At 37.3% G+C, this 18,958-nt stretch overlaps 3 protein-coding genes across 4 annotated transcripts; 2 read left to right on the plus strand and 1 right to left on the minus strand.

Moving 5' to 3' along the window:
- The first annotated feature begins 3,192 nt into the window (after nt 1–3,192).
- On the plus strand, nt 3,193–10,761 carry LOC133851610 (protein AUXIN RESPONSE 4). The gene is made up of 2 exons (XM_062288102.1): nt 3,193–4,570; nt 10,250–10,761. Exons 1-2 carry the CDS (start codon nt 3,374–3,376, stop codon nt 10,490–10,492), a joined length of 1,440 nt encoding a protein of 479 aa, XP_062144086.1. The 5' UTR covers nt 3,193–3,373; the 3' UTR covers nt 10,493–10,761.
- A 567-nt stretch (nt 10,762–11,328) lies between these two features.
- Nucleotides 11,329–14,418, plus strand: LOC133850980 (F-box protein At1g55000). 2 transcript variants are annotated; one of them, XM_062287262.1, is made up of 2 exons: nt 11,329–11,779; nt 13,656–14,418. In XM_062287262.1, exons 1-2 carry the CDS (start codon nt 11,483–11,485, stop codon nt 14,031–14,033), a joined length of 675 nt encoding a protein of 224 aa, XP_062143246.1. In that variant the 5' UTR covers nt 11,329–11,482; the 3' UTR covers nt 14,034–14,418. The 2 variants fall into 2 exon arrangements, with proteins under 2 accessions (XP_062143246.1, XP_062143245.1); XM_062287261.1 differs by having other exon boundaries at nt 13,659–14,418.
- Nucleotides 14,419–16,718: 2,300 nt separating this feature from the next.
- Nucleotides 16,719–18,422, minus strand: LOC133852646 (uncharacterized). Its single transcript, XM_062289412.1, has one exon. The coding sequence runs from the start codon at nt 18,420–18,422 to the stop codon at nt 16,719–16,721; it is 1,704 nt and encodes a 567-aa protein (XP_062145396.1).
- Between the last annotated feature and the right edge of the window lie 536 nt (nt 18,423–18,958).

Genomic DNA, 18,958 nt, shown 5'->3' on the forward strand with positions numbered 1-18,958 from the left:
AGGGGGGGGGGGGGGGGGGGGGGGCGGGCAACCAGAACCACTGATTGTGGAAGAAGAAGAAGATGGGTCTTGGGATGTTCCGAAACGGTGACGTTTGGTCATTGGTGATAAAGGTCCGACGACAATCGTATCACCATGGTCTACATTTTAGCAAAAGAGGAATGCTATTTTTTGACGTTCTAAAATTACTGTCGAATGAAATAATAAATGAAAATATATCTAGCTGAGTTTAGATTGCGATTTTGTAAGCAAAAAATATGATTTTAAACCAAATTTTTTTAAAAAATTCGTTTGGAAATTATGTTTTTAAAAAATTACGATTTGAAAACGTAAAAAATTGCTATTTCAAATCGCAGGTAAAGTAGTAATTTTTTGGGGTAATTACCTCTTCCCCCATAAACTACCAAAAAATGCGCGATGCCCCCACAAACTACCAACTCGACTAAAATAAAGCATTCAACTACCAAAGACCACCATTTTCCCCCATTCTGTCAGTTAGAGGAGTTAAAAGAAACAGTCAACGGGTCATGTGCTATTTTACATGGGGGCATATTGGAAGATGGTGGTAGTTCATGAGAGAAAAAGAGAAATAAAATGAGGGTAAAACGGCGTGTGACGGTCACGTGACCCGTTGACCGTTTGTTTTAACCCCTTTGACTGACGAAAGGGGGGAAAATGGTTGTCTTTGGTAGTTGAATGTTCTATTTTGGTCGAGTTGGTAGTTCATGGAGGCATCACGCATTTTTTGGTAATTCATGGGGGGAAAAGGTAATTACCCCTAATTTTTTTAAAACGCATAATTTTAAAGGCTAACTTATAATTTTTAAGGTCAAACTGCGATTTTACAAACGTTTAACTGTATTTTTAAAAATTACTTTTTCAAATCAAACATTTAAGGGTGCGTTTAAGATTGTAATTTCATAGAAAAAAAAAATATGATTTTAAACCAAATCGTAAAAAATGAATAGTTAGGAATTGTGTTTTTAAAATAATTGCGATTTAAAAATGTAAAAAACAGCTTTTTCAAAACGCAACCAAGGGGATTCTTTTTTAAAACGCATAATTTTAAAGGCTAATATGTGAATTTGAAGGCTAAACTACAATTTTGCCAAACGCTTAATTGCGTTTTTAAAAATCACATTTTCAAATAGCTATTTTTAAATTGTACTTTTTAAAATCGTAAACCAAACAAATCCTTAAAATTACTATTTTCAAATCGCACTTTTTGAAATCGCAAATCTAAACTCCCTGTAATATTGAAGGTGATTTTACTAATAACTGTAAGTGCATCTCCGGTAGGAGAGCTAAATTCCTCCAAAAATTTAAAAAAAAATTAAATTTGACTATTTTTGTCATTTTTTTTTTCTCTCCAGTATATTAGCTTATTTAGGCCATCTCTAACAGACTTGCTATTTCCTTCAAAATAATCAAATTTGACTTTTATTAGTAAATTTTCTTTTCCAACATAATGGCTATTTTAACAATTTCTCTAAACATATGAACAGTGAATAGCCAACGCTATTCACTGTTCATGTGTTTAGACTTTTTTTATTAATAATTTCTCTCTCCCTCTCTCCCTCTCGGATTCCTCTTCGTCCCTCTCTGTCACTCTTCGTCTCTTATTTAACAATGGAAGCAACAGTATGAGCCCCGATCTTCCATGGATCGACGATGGATGACGTCCGATGGATGGGTCGATGCCAGTAAAGCTGGAGGTGGATTCCACTAGGTCTTGATCGGCAGTATGAGCCCCGATCTTCCATGGATCGACGATGGGTGACGTCCGATGGATGGGTCGACGCCAGTGAAGCTGGAGGTGGATTCTGCCGGGGTCTTGATCGACTTCAATTGTGCCATTTTTTCGGTGGATCGATCTTGATCGATGCTAATCGGTGGTTCCGTTGCTCTGGCCGTGAGTGGATCGACGTCGTGTGTGCAGTGGTTGAACGGCGTTGATCCGGTGGTTGACTGGTGCGGTATTGAAGTAGAGAGTGTGGTGCGGTGGGTGCTTCTTCTTCGTCGAAGTGTACTGGGTTAGGGTTGGGGGAGACCGGAGAGCGAGAGAGAAATGAAAACAAAAATTAAAGAAAATGATTAAAAAATAATATTTTAAAAAAGTAGAGAGTGGACTGTTTGAGAGAAAATTGGATAAACATTGGTTAAAGTAGAGAATTGTTCTTTTTTAATAGCTGTTCTTTTTAGCTTTTTTTTTTTTTTTTTTCCTAACAGTTTTATTTGTTTACATTTTTTTATTAATATTTTCTCCCCCCTCAATCGATCTCTCTCTTGTGCTTCAACGTCCACTTTGCTGTCGTCGTCACCGGCTTCAGTCGTCGGTCTCCCACCTCCTGCCGGTCGTTCGCCTTCTCAGCCCAGATCACCGGAGCCCGCGTCATCCAAGCCAGCTTCTCCCTCTCCGGACTCAGGCGACCCTTCTGCCTCGTCTTCTCTGGAGTTCTCTTCGCCGGTCCGAGGTTCCGTTCTGACGCCCCCAGACGTCCGTTCATTCGCCGAAGCTAATTCCAAACCAAAAAACCTTCTTTTCCTACAAACTACAAAAAATCTAAAACTCGGAATTCCACAATCTCTGTCTTTCCCACTTTTTTTCTCAGCAACCAAACAAGTAGGAAAACGAATCCCTAAGTCGAACAGATCACCAATCTAATACCAGAATTCTACACTGTGAGCTCGAAAATTACGACAAGAGAGTAAGAATTTGGACGATCTTACAGCGATTCACCGAGTCGGGCTCGGCATTACGGGCAAATTGGCGGTGGGATTTTTGGGCCGCCGAAGGATAAATTTCGAGTCACTGGGGGGAGACCGGAGAGTGAGAGAGAAATGAAAAAAAAAATTATGAAAAGGATTAAAATATAATATTTCCAAAAAATAGAGAATAATTGTTGAAGTATATTTAAAAAAATTAAGTAATTAAAGTAGGTATTTATAATTTTTAAATAGCTATTTTAACTTTCCTGGCCGGAGACATTTGAGAGCTGCTGTAGCATTTTTATTTCTTTAATTTGTTACAAAAAGAATATTATAAAGCTGAAGCCACGTTTGCTTTTACATGCGACCCTTGCGCCATGACAACTTGACAAGTGTCAACGCTGTTTTCAGAGGGACGCTTTTTCTTCTTCTTCTTCTTTTTTTTTTTTTTTTTTTTCGGTCGTTTTAATGGGCTTAGGCGCGTAGCCCGAACGCTGCGCACGAGTTAGGCTTCATTTGGGTAATTTGTGGCATCGAACTAAGTCTCGGCAACTGCCAGTGCCAGCAGCTCAAGACCACTGTATCACCGGCCTCCTCCAATCGCCGTCTGCCGCGACTGCCATCTAATCGTGGTAATTGCTATCAAAGCTCCGAAACCCCATCAATGGCGATCATAACCGAAGAAGAAGACCAGCCTCAATCTCCCAAGCAATCACACTCCCAAACCCAATCACCCAAAGCCCACGAACCGATCTCACAACCCACCTCCAAATCCCCATCTCCAAACCCCTTCACTTTCTGGTTCTACTTCACCCTCTTAGTCTCCTTCACCACATTCCTCTTCATTTCCCTCTCTTATCTAGCCCCTCATCAAGACCCCAAGTCTTGGTTTTTGAGCCTACCCAATAATCTTCGCCAGCACTACTCAAAGGGCCGCATTGTCAAGGTCCAAACGAGCCCAAACCAAGCACCCATTGAGGTTTTCACTATAGAACACGGTCCAGTGGTGTCTGAAAATGTTGTATTAGTTCATGGTCTGGGTCTTAGTTCTTACTCTTTTCGTGAAGTTATTAGAGTTTTAGGTTCAAAAGGGGTTCATGTGGCTGCTATCGATTTACCCGGAAATGGGTTTTCTGATAAGTCTGTGGAAGAGGTCGTTGAGGGAGGGAATGGGGTATTAGGGAGGCTTTTGGATGTGTATGATGAAATTCAAGAAAAGGGTTTGTTTTGGGCGTTTGATAAGGTGATTGAGACTGGGCAGATTCCTTATGAGGAAATTGGGAACCGAGTTTCGAAGAGGAAGGTGGTTAGGCCAATTGAATTGGGTCCTGAGGAGATTGGGAGGGTGTTGGGGCAAGTGGTTGAGACAATGGGATTGGCTCCTGTGCATTTGGTTTTGCACGATTCGGGTTTGGGGTTCAGCGCGAATTGGATTTTGAAGAATCCGGGTTTAGTGAGGAGTGTGACGCTTATTGATACTGATTCTAGAGGGTTAGGGGCATTGCCTTTGTGTGTTTTGGAAATCCCGGTGCTTAGAGAGGTAGTGTTGGGGGTTTCGTTTTTGTATACAAGGTTGATTAACTTGTGTTGTTCGAAGGGGATTAGTGTTTTGGATGCCGAGACACATAGAGTTCTTTTGAGGGGGAGGGATGGCAGGAGAGCGGTTGTGGGTATGGGAAGGAAGATGAATAACAGCTTTGATATAGCTGAGTGGGGTGGTTCGGATGGGTTAAAAGATAAGCCAATGCAAGTGCTCTGGTCTGGTGGTTGGTCCAAAGAATGGAGTGAAGAGGGACGCCGTGTTGCGGATGCACTTCCTCAGGCAGCTCTTGTCATGCATTCTGGCGGGCGGTGGCCTCAGGTAACGATTCTGTATCTCTAGGAACTCTGTTGTGCCTTTTTTTTCTTTAAATTGAAGTATGCCATGAGACCATTAGTTTCGAATGTAGCTTGCACTTGGTTGGGTTTCAGAAGACTTTTTTCAAATAATAATTGGTGGAATGCTTTTGACACTAGTTAAGCAATTTAAAATTGTTCTCCCAAGAACACCAAAAAAAGCCTCGTCTGGCACATCAAATGGAGCTTTGAGCTCTATATGATTGCAAGCTAGTATTATCCAACTTTTTGTGGTTACCACGTAAACTTTTCTACGAGGTAGGGTTTGTTCGACTAATGGGAGAGGCAGTCTCTAAATTTGGCCCTGACTGACAATCAGAATAACCAGACTATTACTGCTAAATGTATTGTAGACTATACGAAGTAGGTTGCAAAAATCTTAGACATGCCTAACTAATTGTGCAGTCCTTTGTCAGTGAATGGAGCTGTTGACTATTATTTAGTTTGTGACTGGAATTACCAAGTTTTAGATCTGCCTTGCCACTAAGGAAAATGTTAGCTGGTGGCATATTTTAGGTGTTGTGCCTAACTGATTACATTTTATCTTAAAAAATATTTAGAGTAGACAGTGTAAAGTTAAGGTATTTAAGAAGAAACTACCAAATCATGGGACAAGTTGCATAGAAGATGGAGTCCATCTTAATTTTTTAATGACATGGCCTACAAAAACTCAAATTCCGTTCCGAGAAATAATTTCCCATTGGACTAAGGTATAGAGTTGTTTCACTGCGACAAAACAAGTACTCCATCTGCTTCATGTAATTTTTTTTTTTTTTTTTTTTCCTGATCTTCAACCCCACAACCCCGTGTAACACACCATTCCCATAGGAAGACGATATTATGCATCGCTCGAATAAAAACATAAGGATATAAGAATTCCATAAACTGAAAAATCAAAGCAAACCAAATGTCTCGTAAAAATTAAAACTTAAATCATCGTATTATTGTTATTACAACTCACTCCATTAAAACTTAGCCTCTAAACCCTTAGTCTTAACATAGAAAACATGTTGTAACAAAACCAACTAATGTGCTTCATGCACTTATTTAATCCTCTTCTAGGTGAAGGTTCTTGTCTCTAGTTTTCCTAGCTTGTAAAACCATTCACGACATCATCTAGGTTGTTTTAAAACATAAAAACAAAGGGTAAGTCGAATCCTTGGTAAGTAGATACAACATACAGTAAATGCAATTGGAAACAACTTTCATTTCATAAACATGAAAAAGTACAAGTCAACATTCACGCATATCATAAACCTTTTTCGTTTAATCTTTGGAGCAGCCAATACAAATGACGTCCTATGTGTAAGGGTTGGCGATCACAAGGATCTCGACTCCACTCCCATGGCCACAAGTGAAGCTGCATTTAGGATTGGTCATCACTCGATAAGCTATGGTGCACTCGAGTGAGCCATTCCCAGCAGACCATACAAGATGGCGAGGGCCCATTAGCTCAAGTACCATTTCACATCATTTCATATGACCAAGAAAAACAATTAGAAGCCTTTTCATGCATTCATACAATTACTTCATTTTTCTTTCTTTTCATTCACTTCTCATCAAGTAGCATAACGTATTTATGACATATTCATTACATACTAGAAGCATGCGCTTAATCATAGATTTAACATGTTTTCAAACATATAGTTTTGGATGCATAACAAGGCTATCAAATAAAGGTTAACATTGTATCATATACCTTGAAAACAATTTTAAGAAAAAATTGCATTGACATTTAAAAAAAAAAAAAAAATTAAAATAAGCAAAGGTATGATCATATCTACTTACCTCGTTCCTTAGCTTCAAGAATTCAATACACTTCCCTTAGCAACCTAAGTAAACATTTACGAACAATTATTTATTGTTAGTGCTTTCGTCTATCATTTATTCTTTTCCATTGTTTGATTTTCCTGAACATTGCTTTTCTTGAATGTTGACACTATGCATGTATGTTCAATTTACTACACATGGATCATGCAATTTTGAGCTTTTTCCCTTGCTCTTTAGAGTGTAGGTCCCAACACCACTTGCATCTAGTCTTTATAAGGTTTTTTTTTTTTTTTTTTTGATAAGTAAGAGAATTTTATTAGAAAAACGCAAAGTGCAATCAAGTATACAGGGGGTATACAAGAGAGACAATTAAGAAGAAGAAGGAAGCAATACAAGGAAATCGTTAAAACTAATCCCTAGAGGTGCTAGATACGCAGCCGTCCAGGAGTACAAAGAATGAAGAAAAAAGGAAATGAGTTCCTCTATGGTTCTTTCTTTGTCCTCAAACTGTCTATCGTTGCGTTCCGTCCACAAGCACCACATAAGACAACAAGGAGCCATTTTCCACACGACTGCGCTTCGGGACCGTCCCCCCGACCACCAACAGGCGAATAAGTCTATTACCCGAGAAGGCATCACCCAAGACAGACCGAAACGACTGAGGATGACATACCAAAGAGCGCGTGCAACCTCGCAATGAAGAAGAAGATGATCCACAGTCTCCCCGGTCATTTTACACATGCAGCATCTATCAATCATAATGACACGCTTCTTTCTGAGATTGTCCAAGGTGAGGATTTTCCCTAACGCTGCCGTCCAAGCGAAGAAGGCCACTTTCAATGGGGCCTTGGTTCGCCAAATACTTTTCCAGGGGAATAAAGAAGCTTCTTTGCAAGCAAGAGCCTTATAGAATGATCTAACATCAAAAGACCCTTTGCGAGAGAGGGACCATCAAAGCCGGTCCCCCCCATCTTGAGCCACCTTGGATGAATACAGTAAGGAGAAAAAGGAAGCCATGACGTCCACCTCCCAATCGTGTACATCACAGAAAAATCTGACATCCCACTGATAGGAACCACTTACCACTACCAAATCTTTATAAGGTTTTTAAGTCACCTTAAGGGCTCATTTGGTACGTGGAATGACTTTTCCATTAGGAGAATGAATAGTCATAACTGAAAATGAAAGAAGGTGTAATGAAATGGCTATTTTTATTTCTTAGTTTGGTGACAACATATATGCTTTTATTGGAATTGTACCAAAATCCAAAAAAAAAAAATAATAATAATAATAAAATACATTAAAAAAATAAAATAATAATAACAATGATTGGAAAAAAAACTGGAAAATTTGTTTGTTGGCCAACCACCATGGCTGAACCACTGACGGCCCCCCAATTGTTCAATGAAATGCATGAACCCAATGTTGCGTCGTGGACTTTGCTTATGGCGGGGTACGTCGATGCAGGTGAACCCAAAATGGCTCTTTGGCTCTTTGTGATTAATGCTTGTTCGGTCCTTGCTAATCATGAAGTAGGTTGAAGAATTCACACGCATGTCGAAACATTGGGTTTTCAATCTAATCTTGTTGTTTGTTCTACCCTTGTTGATATGTATGGGAGATGCCGGTGTTACCAATGACACCGGGAGTTATGCCAGGGTGGCCGGCCACCCACCCCTTGTGGTGGTTGGTCACCCATAAATGTTTTGTAATTTTATTTTATATCTATAGGTTTGCAGCAAAAAAAAAAAAAAAACAAAAATTAATGGATTTTTTGGAAAATCTATTCCATTCCTCAAAGAATAACAATTCCTTTCCTTTTTTTGGTAAAGGAATAGTTATTCGCATGAGAATAGCTATTCCTAGGAATGGTGTATAACCAAATAAAAGAATGGCTATTCCATAGGAATAGCCATTCCATTCCAGGGGTTTATTCCGCGAATCAAACGAGCCTTAAGTTCTCCTAAATATGTCTGGTCTTGGGCAAAAAAGATAGGCTGGTCTCAATGTTCAACTAATGTGTTTGTGTGTGTGTGTGCTATAATTCCAGCTACGTGTCAGTGGAGATTAATCCTCTGTAAGCCCTACATGTGTCCAATGATCGCATGGTTTGGATCATTGGAAAGACAACTCAAAGAGGGTTTATTTTATGGGCACTTTGTTGCAAAACAACTTTTTCGAAAAGGACCTACAGCCCACCTTTCTTGGTCATTGCAGTGCTGTAGAATTTTCTGCAAAAACCTAATTTTGTTATTTGACCTCTACGGTGCAACACAACACAATCAATTAGTCATAAAACATGTTATGGTAATGTCAAACACTCAGGAAATCATGTAATCATGCTGTCTAAACCATATCCATGTCGTCTAAGAGAAGAAATCAGATCCAACTGGTTTTCCTTAGTGCTGGCAGCATGCATAGAAAACTCAAATCTTATTGAAAAGGAATTCTCAAAAACTTGAAAGGATTGTTGAGAACACTTACCAAAATCTTGATTAGAAGCTAGACAGCAAGTGACAGCTTCTAGGAATCGGTTTTTGGGGCTCAAATTGCAACTGATTTTGCATAAAAACAATACGAAAATTTTAGGTAGGCTATATGAAATCTGAATTTCAGTTTTCAATAGAAAAGTTTGAGAAAAAACCTGGAAAATCCTACCTGTTCTGGTTGCAGCTGTGAATTTTTTTTTTTTTTGCAAATTGATCTAGGTTTTAGGTTTTAGCTTGGAGAGAGAGAGCTAGGTTTTTTTATTATTATTATTATTAAAAACAAAAATAATAAATAAATAACTAACGTCAGGTGTTTTGGGGCTGTAAACTGACAGCTAAGGGGTGAAAATAGGGAGGAGTTGGCATAAAATTAGAGCTTGTTTTAACAAAGAAAATTTTCATTTTTGGAGAAAATTAAATCTGGCCAGATTCTATTAGGTTTTGGACTTAACAATTATTGAACCTTTTTTTTCTCCTTTATAAGTCTTTTTCAGTCTAACATTCTACAACAATTTTTTTAACTTATCAAAAAAAAAGGAGGGGTCTCAAAAAAATTATTTTACCATTCTTTGACAACTTGGACAGATGCATGAGCTTGAAAAGAAGCCATGCATTACCTTGGACATAGCTAGCTGCGAGGTTGTGACAATTTGTATTTTTTCAGGAAGTGATTCATATTAGAGGCTGCTTGGCTGTTTAGGTGGTGGAGGGTGTTCAATTTGTCTTTTCACCTTTTGAAGGAGTTCTTGATAGAGTTGGAGATAGCTAAACCTTTTATTGGTACTCTTACATGTGTACTTTTGTTGCCATGACGAGGACTCATGTTTTCTTCAATCAGAAATAATGTGATTACTTTTTTAAGTAAATTGTTAATTTCCCGTACAAGTTTTAACTGTTTAGCATTATTTTCATGAACCCAGGGCAGAACCAAGCATATATATATATATATATATATATATATATATATTATAGTACAGTACATGAAAATGCCAATCATAGTTAATGATTTGGAGTACTGCAGGATGATTTAGGCTCATCACCGGAAAGATTAAGGATGATTTGAAATCTGCTGAAATAAAGCTTATTCTATGATGATCTGTTAATCATAAATTGAAACTCAAGTAATGCTGTTGCTTACCGTACGTGGTAAATTAAGAAACATGTTGATCGCGTTCCTGCTGTACGTCTTTATCTTGTTCTATTATCTGATTTATCAGCATATTTTCTACTCTTGGGATTCTATAATCTCTTGGAGTATTTTCATTGAGAGTTTGTGTAGCCTGTAGGGTGAAGATTACGGCATATGGTTTCGATGTCTTGCTATTATAATGTTCTGTTGCCATTTGAAATCCCAGTAAGCTCTTTGTTTTGATGATGATCTTTAGGAGGATGCAGCTGATGAGGTAGCTGAAAGTATTGTTCAATTTGTGTCCTCATTACCTAAATCTGTCAGAAAAGTTGAGGAAGAGGTTATACCGGAGCATATTCAGAAGATGTTTGATGAAGCAAAAAGCAGTGATCATCACCATCACCATCATCATGGTCATGATGACGGCCATGACCACCATGATAGTCATGCTCATGGTGCCGGTTACATGGATGCTTACGGGCTTGGTCATGGATGGTGAAGTTGATGTCTGTCCATCTTTACCACTTCGGGCAGTGACTGTGCCACAGTGCCAGGGCTAGATGTTAGATCTGGGGGCCATAGGATTTTCTTTACAATTCCATTGATACTTTGGTATTGCTTATGTGTTGTTGTGCAAGAAACCTCCACTGAAGGAGCTTGAAATCGTGTAGATTATTTTAAACTTTTGAAGTTCTAAAGTTTGTAATCTATTTGTCAGGGCGAGCTGAATCTAACTAAACCACTCATTTTCTTTATGTCCTTATTTTATCTCGTTTTCTCTTTTTTACAAAGGACAATACAATTTTATTGAAGCAAAACAATGATTGTACACATGTAGGGCTGCACACACGGATGCAGTTATCACTTTTAGGTATTTGTATCTGTATTATGCTTATTAACTATATTAGTGCGGTTATTGAATGCGGTTATTATCTGTTATTCTTCGCATATCAAGTAATTGATATTTTGGGTTTATTTTAGTTTTTTGGGTATTCTTTAAGTCTCTATTATGGTCTTTTTTAAATAATTTTGAAAATAGTTTGGGTCTATTTTTAGTGTTTTGAGTTTAGACATAACCCTATATCAAATTCAAAACGATATCATTTTGATAAATTTATTAATTATATATAAAGAGAATGTAGATATAGTTATTTAGCATATCTTAAAATTGCTTTATATTTAAATAGTAATTTTTGCTAACTGTATTCACATATATGAATAATGGATAATTGTGGTTAATTTGGTAACTCTTCTAAAACTTGCTGTCTAAGTCAAGCAATGACTTTTAAATTTTTAATCTACTCCCACCTATCCAATCTTGTCCAACAACCGGTCCAACCTGAGAAAAACCAAAAACCAAAAATAAAAAAGGAAAAAAACTTACTCGCAAGGCCGTCCTCCAAAAATTCCATATCTCTCACCAAATCCTCCAACACCAGACCCACCCACCACCACCTCCAAATCTGCAGCGACGGTGGTGATCTCCCCGATGGACTCCCAGTTCTGGGCTCTCACGTGCCGCGACACCCTCCGCCTCATCCTCCAAAAGCTTCCTGTCCCCGACATCGCTCGGGCGAGCTGCGTGTGCCGGCTCTGGAACTCCGTCGCCTCCGACCACGAGCTCGTCGCCATTTCCTTCAAGGCGCCTTGGAAGCTGAAGCACGTCGTTGGAAAGCCTGTCTCCGGGAGCTTCTGGAGGGACAGTGGGATCAGCAAGTTCGCCATTTCGCATTGCCTTGTGAGGGGGGACAGCCTTGCCAGTCTCGCTGTGAAGTACTCTGTTCAGGTATGGATTTGAGAGCTGTTTGGTTGCCGAGATAGAGTGGGAAACGACAACAAAATTAATCTTTCTTTTTTCTTTTCTGTTTTGTTGTCTCTCTAGTGTCCTAGTTATGGTGGTTAACTATGATTATTCTTCAAAATTGTAAGCAAGTAGATAAGAAGAAAGAAAAATAATTGTTCACACGCTTTGATTGGTTTCTGCGAAAACTGAGGAAATACAAAGAAATTATAGAATTGCATTGATGTCTCCTTTTCATGGTTCTCTAGGGAGACATGTTTCAAGGAAGCGAAATTATCTGGTTGAGTGTGATTTTTTTTTTTTTTTAAAAAAAAAAAAATTGTAAATCCCCAAAATGAAGAGATATTCAAGTTCCAAAGTCGAATATTTGGTATGAGAATTCTGGAATTTCATGTGATAGATTATTATGAGTGCAAGTTTTATCAGGATTGTGATTGTTTGGTTGTCATTATTGGCACTAGGTTCTGTAAAGCCATGTGATCAATACATGTTTCCCAATTTCTTTTCCTGTTGTTTAATTGCTGGAAGGGCTTGTTGTTTCTGTTTGGGTGTTGGAAAAGCAAAGTAGGAGCTCCAAAACGTGGGCGAAAGACAGGAAAAAGAGGTGGAGAGAGGAGAGAAAGAAGCTTGTATCAGTTTAGCATTGAATGATCTGTTGTGATGTCAGTATTTTCCTTGATAAAATGCAAAAGGTTATTCGATATGTTTCAATATGCTGCCAGGCTTGCAAGTATTTGTACTATGGAAGCCTCGCTTGGAAATTTTAGCTTTTAGTTGGTGATTGCTAGTCTCTTGCGACTTGCGAGACATCATGCCCTTTGCATAGGACTCTAATGGAGCTGAGCCGAGTGTTGAATGTTCGAGCTCGGTTTTTTTAATTTTTTTTTGAAAACGAGCTGAGTTCAAACTTATCATCGAGTTAGATAATCTGTCCAAACTCTGTTCAATTTTTTTTTTTGAATGAACTTGAACTTGTTTACGAGCTACTCAACTAACTTATTCATTCCATATTTAAAGTAAATATCGTGATTTTTTTTAAAAAAAATGTATACTAATTATTAGTTATTTAATATGGTTAAGATTTATTATTTTAGTAATTAGAGAAATTAAACCAAATCTTAAACAATCTAATCTCAAGTTTATATGTTTATCTTATAGTATGTAATTTATTCATTACACATACACACTCACATATACATACACATAAACCCACTTATATACACATACATACACATCTATATGTATCATTTGATATCAGAGTCAGGCACCACGTCACGAGTTCGAGTCACGGAGGGGTGTGACCTATGGGATAGAAATATAGAATGGGATGTTGTGGACGTCGACCACAAAACGTGGTAATACTTACGATCCTAAGTGTCCCATATAACTTAAATACAATCTTAATTATGTGTATAGCTTTTGGACACCCTCCCTTTGCAAACCAGCTTTCAATGGTAAGTTCTACCTAAGGTTTTGTATCATGGAACATTTGCCAATTGTTTGATGATGATACTTGATGGAGAAATGGTTGAAAACATGATAGAGTCGAATTATGGATATATGTAGTCATTTTTATTGAAATATTGGTGTCAAAGCTTCACATTAGACTAGCTGTTGCCTCATGAGCATTCTCCATATGAGACATTTCTTGGACAAATATCAATTGTCGAACTTGTTGATGACTTGGCCAGACACATATTCATCTATTCCTATGTTTTGATCCTTTCCCTTTGTGGAAACATGTTCTTTTGGTTACTCACTTCCGATTGTTAAAATTTTTTTGTAACCCTTTTGTCTGCTAACCATATCAAAGTTTGTTTTCTCTTCAAAGTCATTGATCTTTCTTTTTTATTTTTGTTAGCAGGTTAGGGAGATAAAACGTTTGAACAACATGATGAGTGACCATGGCATATACTCAAGGGAGAGGTTGTTAATCCCTATAAGCAATCCTGACATTCTTGTAAATGGGACATGCTACATGGAGCTAGATAGCTATGCGAAAAGGGAAGTGGCAGTGTTGTATCTTGAAGGTGGTCCTGATAGAAAGTCTAGCCATTTGCTGAAGAAGATGACTTCTGAACAAGGGAAGAGGAAGGTTCTTGATTCTTTGAAGAGAAGCATGCAAGTTGACGATGGGACTGCCCAATATTACTTGTCTATTTCTAATGGCGATCCTCGGGCTGCACTCTCTGAATTTTCCGAGGACCTTAGGTGGGAGAGGCAAGAGGGCTTGGCCTAGTTTCTCAAATACTGTCCAGCTCAACTTGGCACTTGGAAGCACATTATAAACGGTGAAGATTGGCCAAGACATGATGGATATTGCTCTCCGTGTTTATGTTCTTTAGCTTCTTTAGAAAGTTTAAGAGAAGCACATTATAAATGTTCTCCTCTCTAAAACACAGGGAATCGAGTCTTCTTCATTTCGTCCTGGGTACCCTTTCAATGATGTAATTAGTTAGTGACGGTTAACAAAATATGAGATTTTGTCTTGTAATGATACGTGTTTTCTGTATGATTCTGCCTACTGAATGTGTAGAGCAGTGTTTGTATTTATAATTGTATAACGTGATCTCCTTTACAAGTGGATGTACATGATTCAATTTACAGATGACTTTATGTTTGAATTACAAGTGACTTAAGATAAGATATCCTATCTGCTATACATTATCCTTGTCTGAGTTGTTGAGCTTCTTGTTATCCTTGAGCTTGCTGTTATCCTCTTCAGGCTCTTCTAATCCAATACGCCCCCTCAAACTTGATAGTGAGGAACAGACGTTGAGGTTGGATTTTAAGAATGAAAGTTGTTGAGACACGAGAGGCTTTGTAAGAACATAAGCAAGTTGATCCTTACTAGACAGGGAAGGTACATCAAATGCCTCGTAGGGTCCCGATGAGCTGTTGATCCCCGAGCAGACGGTTGATCGCTAGGGGGACATACACCCTCGAATACTGTTGATCGTTGCTAACCGAAGGGACCCAATCCAAGGTCACTTCAATTGATGGTACTTAACCGAGGAGTTACATAACCGACAGAGTACATATATACGAAGTCGGTTATACAAGGAAAGTGTCTTACCCCAAATTTTTTTTTTTGCCTATTCTAGATCCGGCGTCCTAAAAGAAAAGATCAATTCTATAAAGAATGGAATAGGCGAGGGGAACTTAGGAAAGATCTCCACGAAGATCTACTATCTTCTATGTCAAACCCTTGACTTCTGATACCTTTAAGATTTGGCCTACTTGCCTTATTTAGGACCCCCCTTATAAAGAAGATCAAAAGCCTAAGTCTAAGGTATGCATACAATTCACCGTAATTTCTCTTAACTTCCTACCTTTCACAAAATTATTCCATTGACTTAGGCATCGGAGTGTTTTGTGCCGATATTCCTCGGTGTTACTTGTTAGACGTTTTTATTTGGACTCAAGTGGTGCGATCAACTATATCAACAATTAGTATAGATTTACAATATATATATATATAAACAACTACAATATTTACATTATATAAAATTAAATAAATTAGTTAATCGAACAGCTCATGAACAAACTCGAACTCGTTTAAAAAATAATTAAACTAGCTTGAATTAATTATTTAGTTCAATAATAAGCTCGAGCGGAGCTCGTGTTGAAATAAAATTAAGGAAACCAATTGTTTTTTTTTTTAATAATAATAATAATAATAATATTACTTAGCTTGACATATAGCTCCATTACGCTCCCAATTGTAGGGGGTACGTTGTTGAGTAGGTCTAGGAATCCATGGCGAATGAAAACGAATATGCCTGAAAATACTGTCAATGAAATGGAATTGTCGTTATATTATATGTGAGAGGGAATTAATTTTTTTTTTCCTAGTTGAAAAATAAATTAGTTAATCGAGCAGCTCATGAATAAACTCGAACTTGTTTAAAAAATAAATAACCTAGTTTGAATTAATTAGTTAGATCAGTAATAAACTCAAGCTTAACTAGTGTTGAAATAAAATTAAACAAACTAAATTAAAAATAAAAAAACTTAGTTTGACATAGTTCGATTACACTCCCAATTGTGGGGGTTGCTGAATGCTGAGTAGGTCTAGGAATCCCATGAAAAAAGAAAATGAAAGTATAGAGTTTAGTTTTTTTTTTTTAAAAAAAAAAAAAGAAAAGAAATTCTGATTTCATTCATGAACATAAACCACAAGAGCAAAAAAGCTCTTAAAGAACCAGAGTAGACAACTTTGATACCACAATATCTCTATTGTGACAATATCTCAAAATATATATATTTGGCGGCTGAGTTTAGTTGATATATATATATATATATATATATATATATATATATATATATATATATATCCAGGCATGGTGAATAAAAACGACTATGCCTCAAAATACTCCAAGGAGATGAAATTGTCGTAATTATATTATATGTGAAAGAAAATTATTTGTATTTCACTTAATTTCTTGGCTTCGTTAGTCTTTGGGTTTTCTGTTATGTCAATATATATTCTGGTAATCAATTTTTCAAGTGCTTAATTAATTAGTTTCTTCTTCTCTTACGGTAGCAATTATTTTCCCTGCAAGATAATAAAATAAGTATACGATCGAACAGATAAAAATAAGTTGCAATTGTGAAAGCTGGGTAGCTTTCACAATAAAAATCAAATATATTAACGCAAATATATTCAAGCAAATATATATATCTGCTTGAATATATTAACGCAAAGCTTCCATGCATGTTCCCTCGTCAAATTTAACAATAAAAATCAAACCCAAATAATAATAAATATATAAATAAATAATGGTAAGAAAAAAGAGTTAATTATTAAATGATAACACTGAAAAGATATTTCTGATTATTACTCGAACAATTTTCCATGTAGTTTTTTTGGACATCAACCAGAAATTACAATTCACACCGGCTGCGTAGACTGAAACACCAATCATCTTCTTAAGCACCAAGAGTCAGCGTGAAGACTAAAATTACATTTGACACATTCAAAACTCAAACCATCGCAAAAATCACCACATTTATTACATCGAGGATGGGCGCCCTTGCTCTTGTCAACAAAAGCGAGGGGATGTTCGTGCGTGTCAAACTTATAAGTCTTCCCAAACTTGATATTTGGATATTCTCCAAGAATGCATTTGGGGTGCGCAGGAAAATCGAGATCTGCACAATAGTAGAACCAATACTTTGGATTTCGTGGTTGTTCACAAATATCACAATAATACTCGTCATCAGAATCATCTTCACTTTTATAACAAAGTGTGAACAATTGTTCATATGATCTGTATCTTATGATAGCCAGTAGTGTAGCGCATCTGAAATCCAGAGTAAATTTACAATCATCACTGGAAGCACAACAAAAAATTATTCCGTCATTATCACAAGAACTGCACTTCTCATCATTTGATGTGCTGGAGAGAATAAGTTGGTGTGGCTCATGACCTTTATGGTTCATGATGTCAGATCTCAAACTGCATTGGACATCAAGGTCGAAGTTGCATTTGTCACAATGGTAGACGAAGCCATTAGAACGGCGTCTACAAGCATTGCAAATAAAATACTTATTAACATAAAGTGACTCGGTGAGGAGAATGAGGGGGTGTTGATGAAGTGGGTGTGAATTTTTGCTGGGTAATTCAACACAAGATTTGTGAAGAAAGAATCTGCATTGAGTACATGTGTAAAATGGAGGTGAGATAGGCCACATACACCCGTCACATTTTTCATCGTTCTCGAGCTGCTCATCAATAAGCTTCAAGTCATGCTCGTGACTAATGTGTTTGATTTCCACGGCTATTTCAATATTGTCCTCTCCCAGTTTGGATTTCTCGACAACATATGGTAATGGATCAATAGATCCGCCATCAAGCCCCGGATCTTCGTATTTAGCCATACTTGTTGATTCAATACGCTCCCACTGTTCCCCTTCCATATTTATATTTGCAGCACAATGAAGATGGGTAACGAAATCACAACTAGAGCAATAATAAACCATGTAGTTTGTGTTCACATTTTTAACACAGAGTAGGCAAAGTCGATGGTCAGATTGATTGAGCTGAGGCTTGAGGGATTTGGTGAGGTGAAGAGGGTGTCTGTGACGGATATGTTTGACAAGCAATGGACCAAAAATACATTCTTCTGTATGGACCAAAAATGGGCAGAGAGCACATAAGTAAAACATGCCTTTGCCTTCTTTCCCACAGGCGTCGCAAGTGAAAGAAACAGATCTCCGCATGAGGGTCAATGGGTGTTCATGATGAATTTCAGCTTGGACGGTGAGCGGTAGAGAAGCACATGTACTTTCAAGGCTAAAATTACAGTCAGAACAATGGTAACTCAAGCCCCATATATGCTCTCTATTGCAACCATCGCATTTGCGTTTCTTCCCGTACAAATAATAATGGGTGAGAAGGAGGGGATGTTTGGGGTGCAACGGGTGCTCCAACTCGCGGGGTAGTTCTGCACATGATTTATGAATGATGAAGTCACCGCACTCTTTGCAACTGTAATTAGGACCCGATATTTTTTTTCTGCACCCATCGCAATATGGTATTCTATAATCCTTGTCTAGCTCTTCATTAAAGATCAACAGATGACGCTCATGGAGGAAATGTCGAAGCTCCCCCTCTCTCTCCATCTCACTCTCTATTACACAGAACTATATCTGTACAAGGGATTTCTTTAATTAGTAACAAGGATAGTTTTTTTTTTTTTTTTGATAAATGACTTAATTTGTTTATCCTAAATTCATAAATTTGTATACCCTAATTTAAAATTGACCCCTCTAACTCCGTCCCTATCTAGTTGAATAGTGGGAAATATCCACCTCTTTAATTTTCTTTTTTCTTTTTTCTTTTTATTTTGTTGTTCACTTATATATATATACTAAAACTATTTTATTTTTCCGTTCACTTATTCTTGTTCAATTTATTATTAAAAACAAAAAACAAAAGAAAGAACGATAGACAGATAGAACATAATAATAACACATATTATAACATCATGCTAGCAAAGAAATAATGTTGTCAGAACAAAATAATACAACTGAAAATAAGAGATAACAGGAAAAAAGAAGAAGAAGAGAGAGTAGTACTTACTATACTATGGAGCTTCGAGCTTGTTGTGCTTCTTGTGATCACAAAGACCTTTTACACCTTTGCAACAAGAAAATAC

Source organism: Alnus glutinosa, chromosome 12 (assembly GCF_958979055.1).
Source record: "Alnus glutinosa chromosome 12, dhAlnGlut1.1, whole genome shotgun sequence".
In the NCBI taxonomy this organism is placed as follows: Eukaryota; Viridiplantae; Streptophyta; class Magnoliopsida; order Fagales; family Betulaceae; genus Alnus; species Alnus glutinosa.

What these genes read in the sequence shown, in the direction of transcription:
- LOC133850980 (XM_062287262.1), top strand. Translation starts at nt 11,483, where the DNA reads ATGGACTCCCAGTTCTGGGCTCTCACGTGCCGCGACACCCTCCGCCTC. An exon ending in CTGTGAAGTACTCTGTTCAG is followed by an intron (nt 11,780 to 13,655) that starts GTATGGATTTGA and finishes TATTTTTGTTAG; the next exon opens with CAGGTTAGGGAGATAAAACG.
- LOC133851610 (XM_062288102.1), top strand. Translation starts at nt 3,374, where the DNA reads ATGGCGATCATAACCGAAGAAGAAGACCAGCCTCAATCTCCCAAGCAA. An exon ending in CTGGCGGGCGGTGGCCTCAG is followed by an intron (nt 4,571 to 10,249) that starts GTAACGATTCTG and finishes GATGATCTTTAG; the next exon opens with GAGGATGCAGCTGATGAGGT.
- LOC133852646 (XM_062289412.1), bottom strand. Translation starts at nt 18,422, where the DNA reads ATGGAGAGAGAGGGGGAGCTTCGACATTTCCTCCATGAGCGTCATCTG.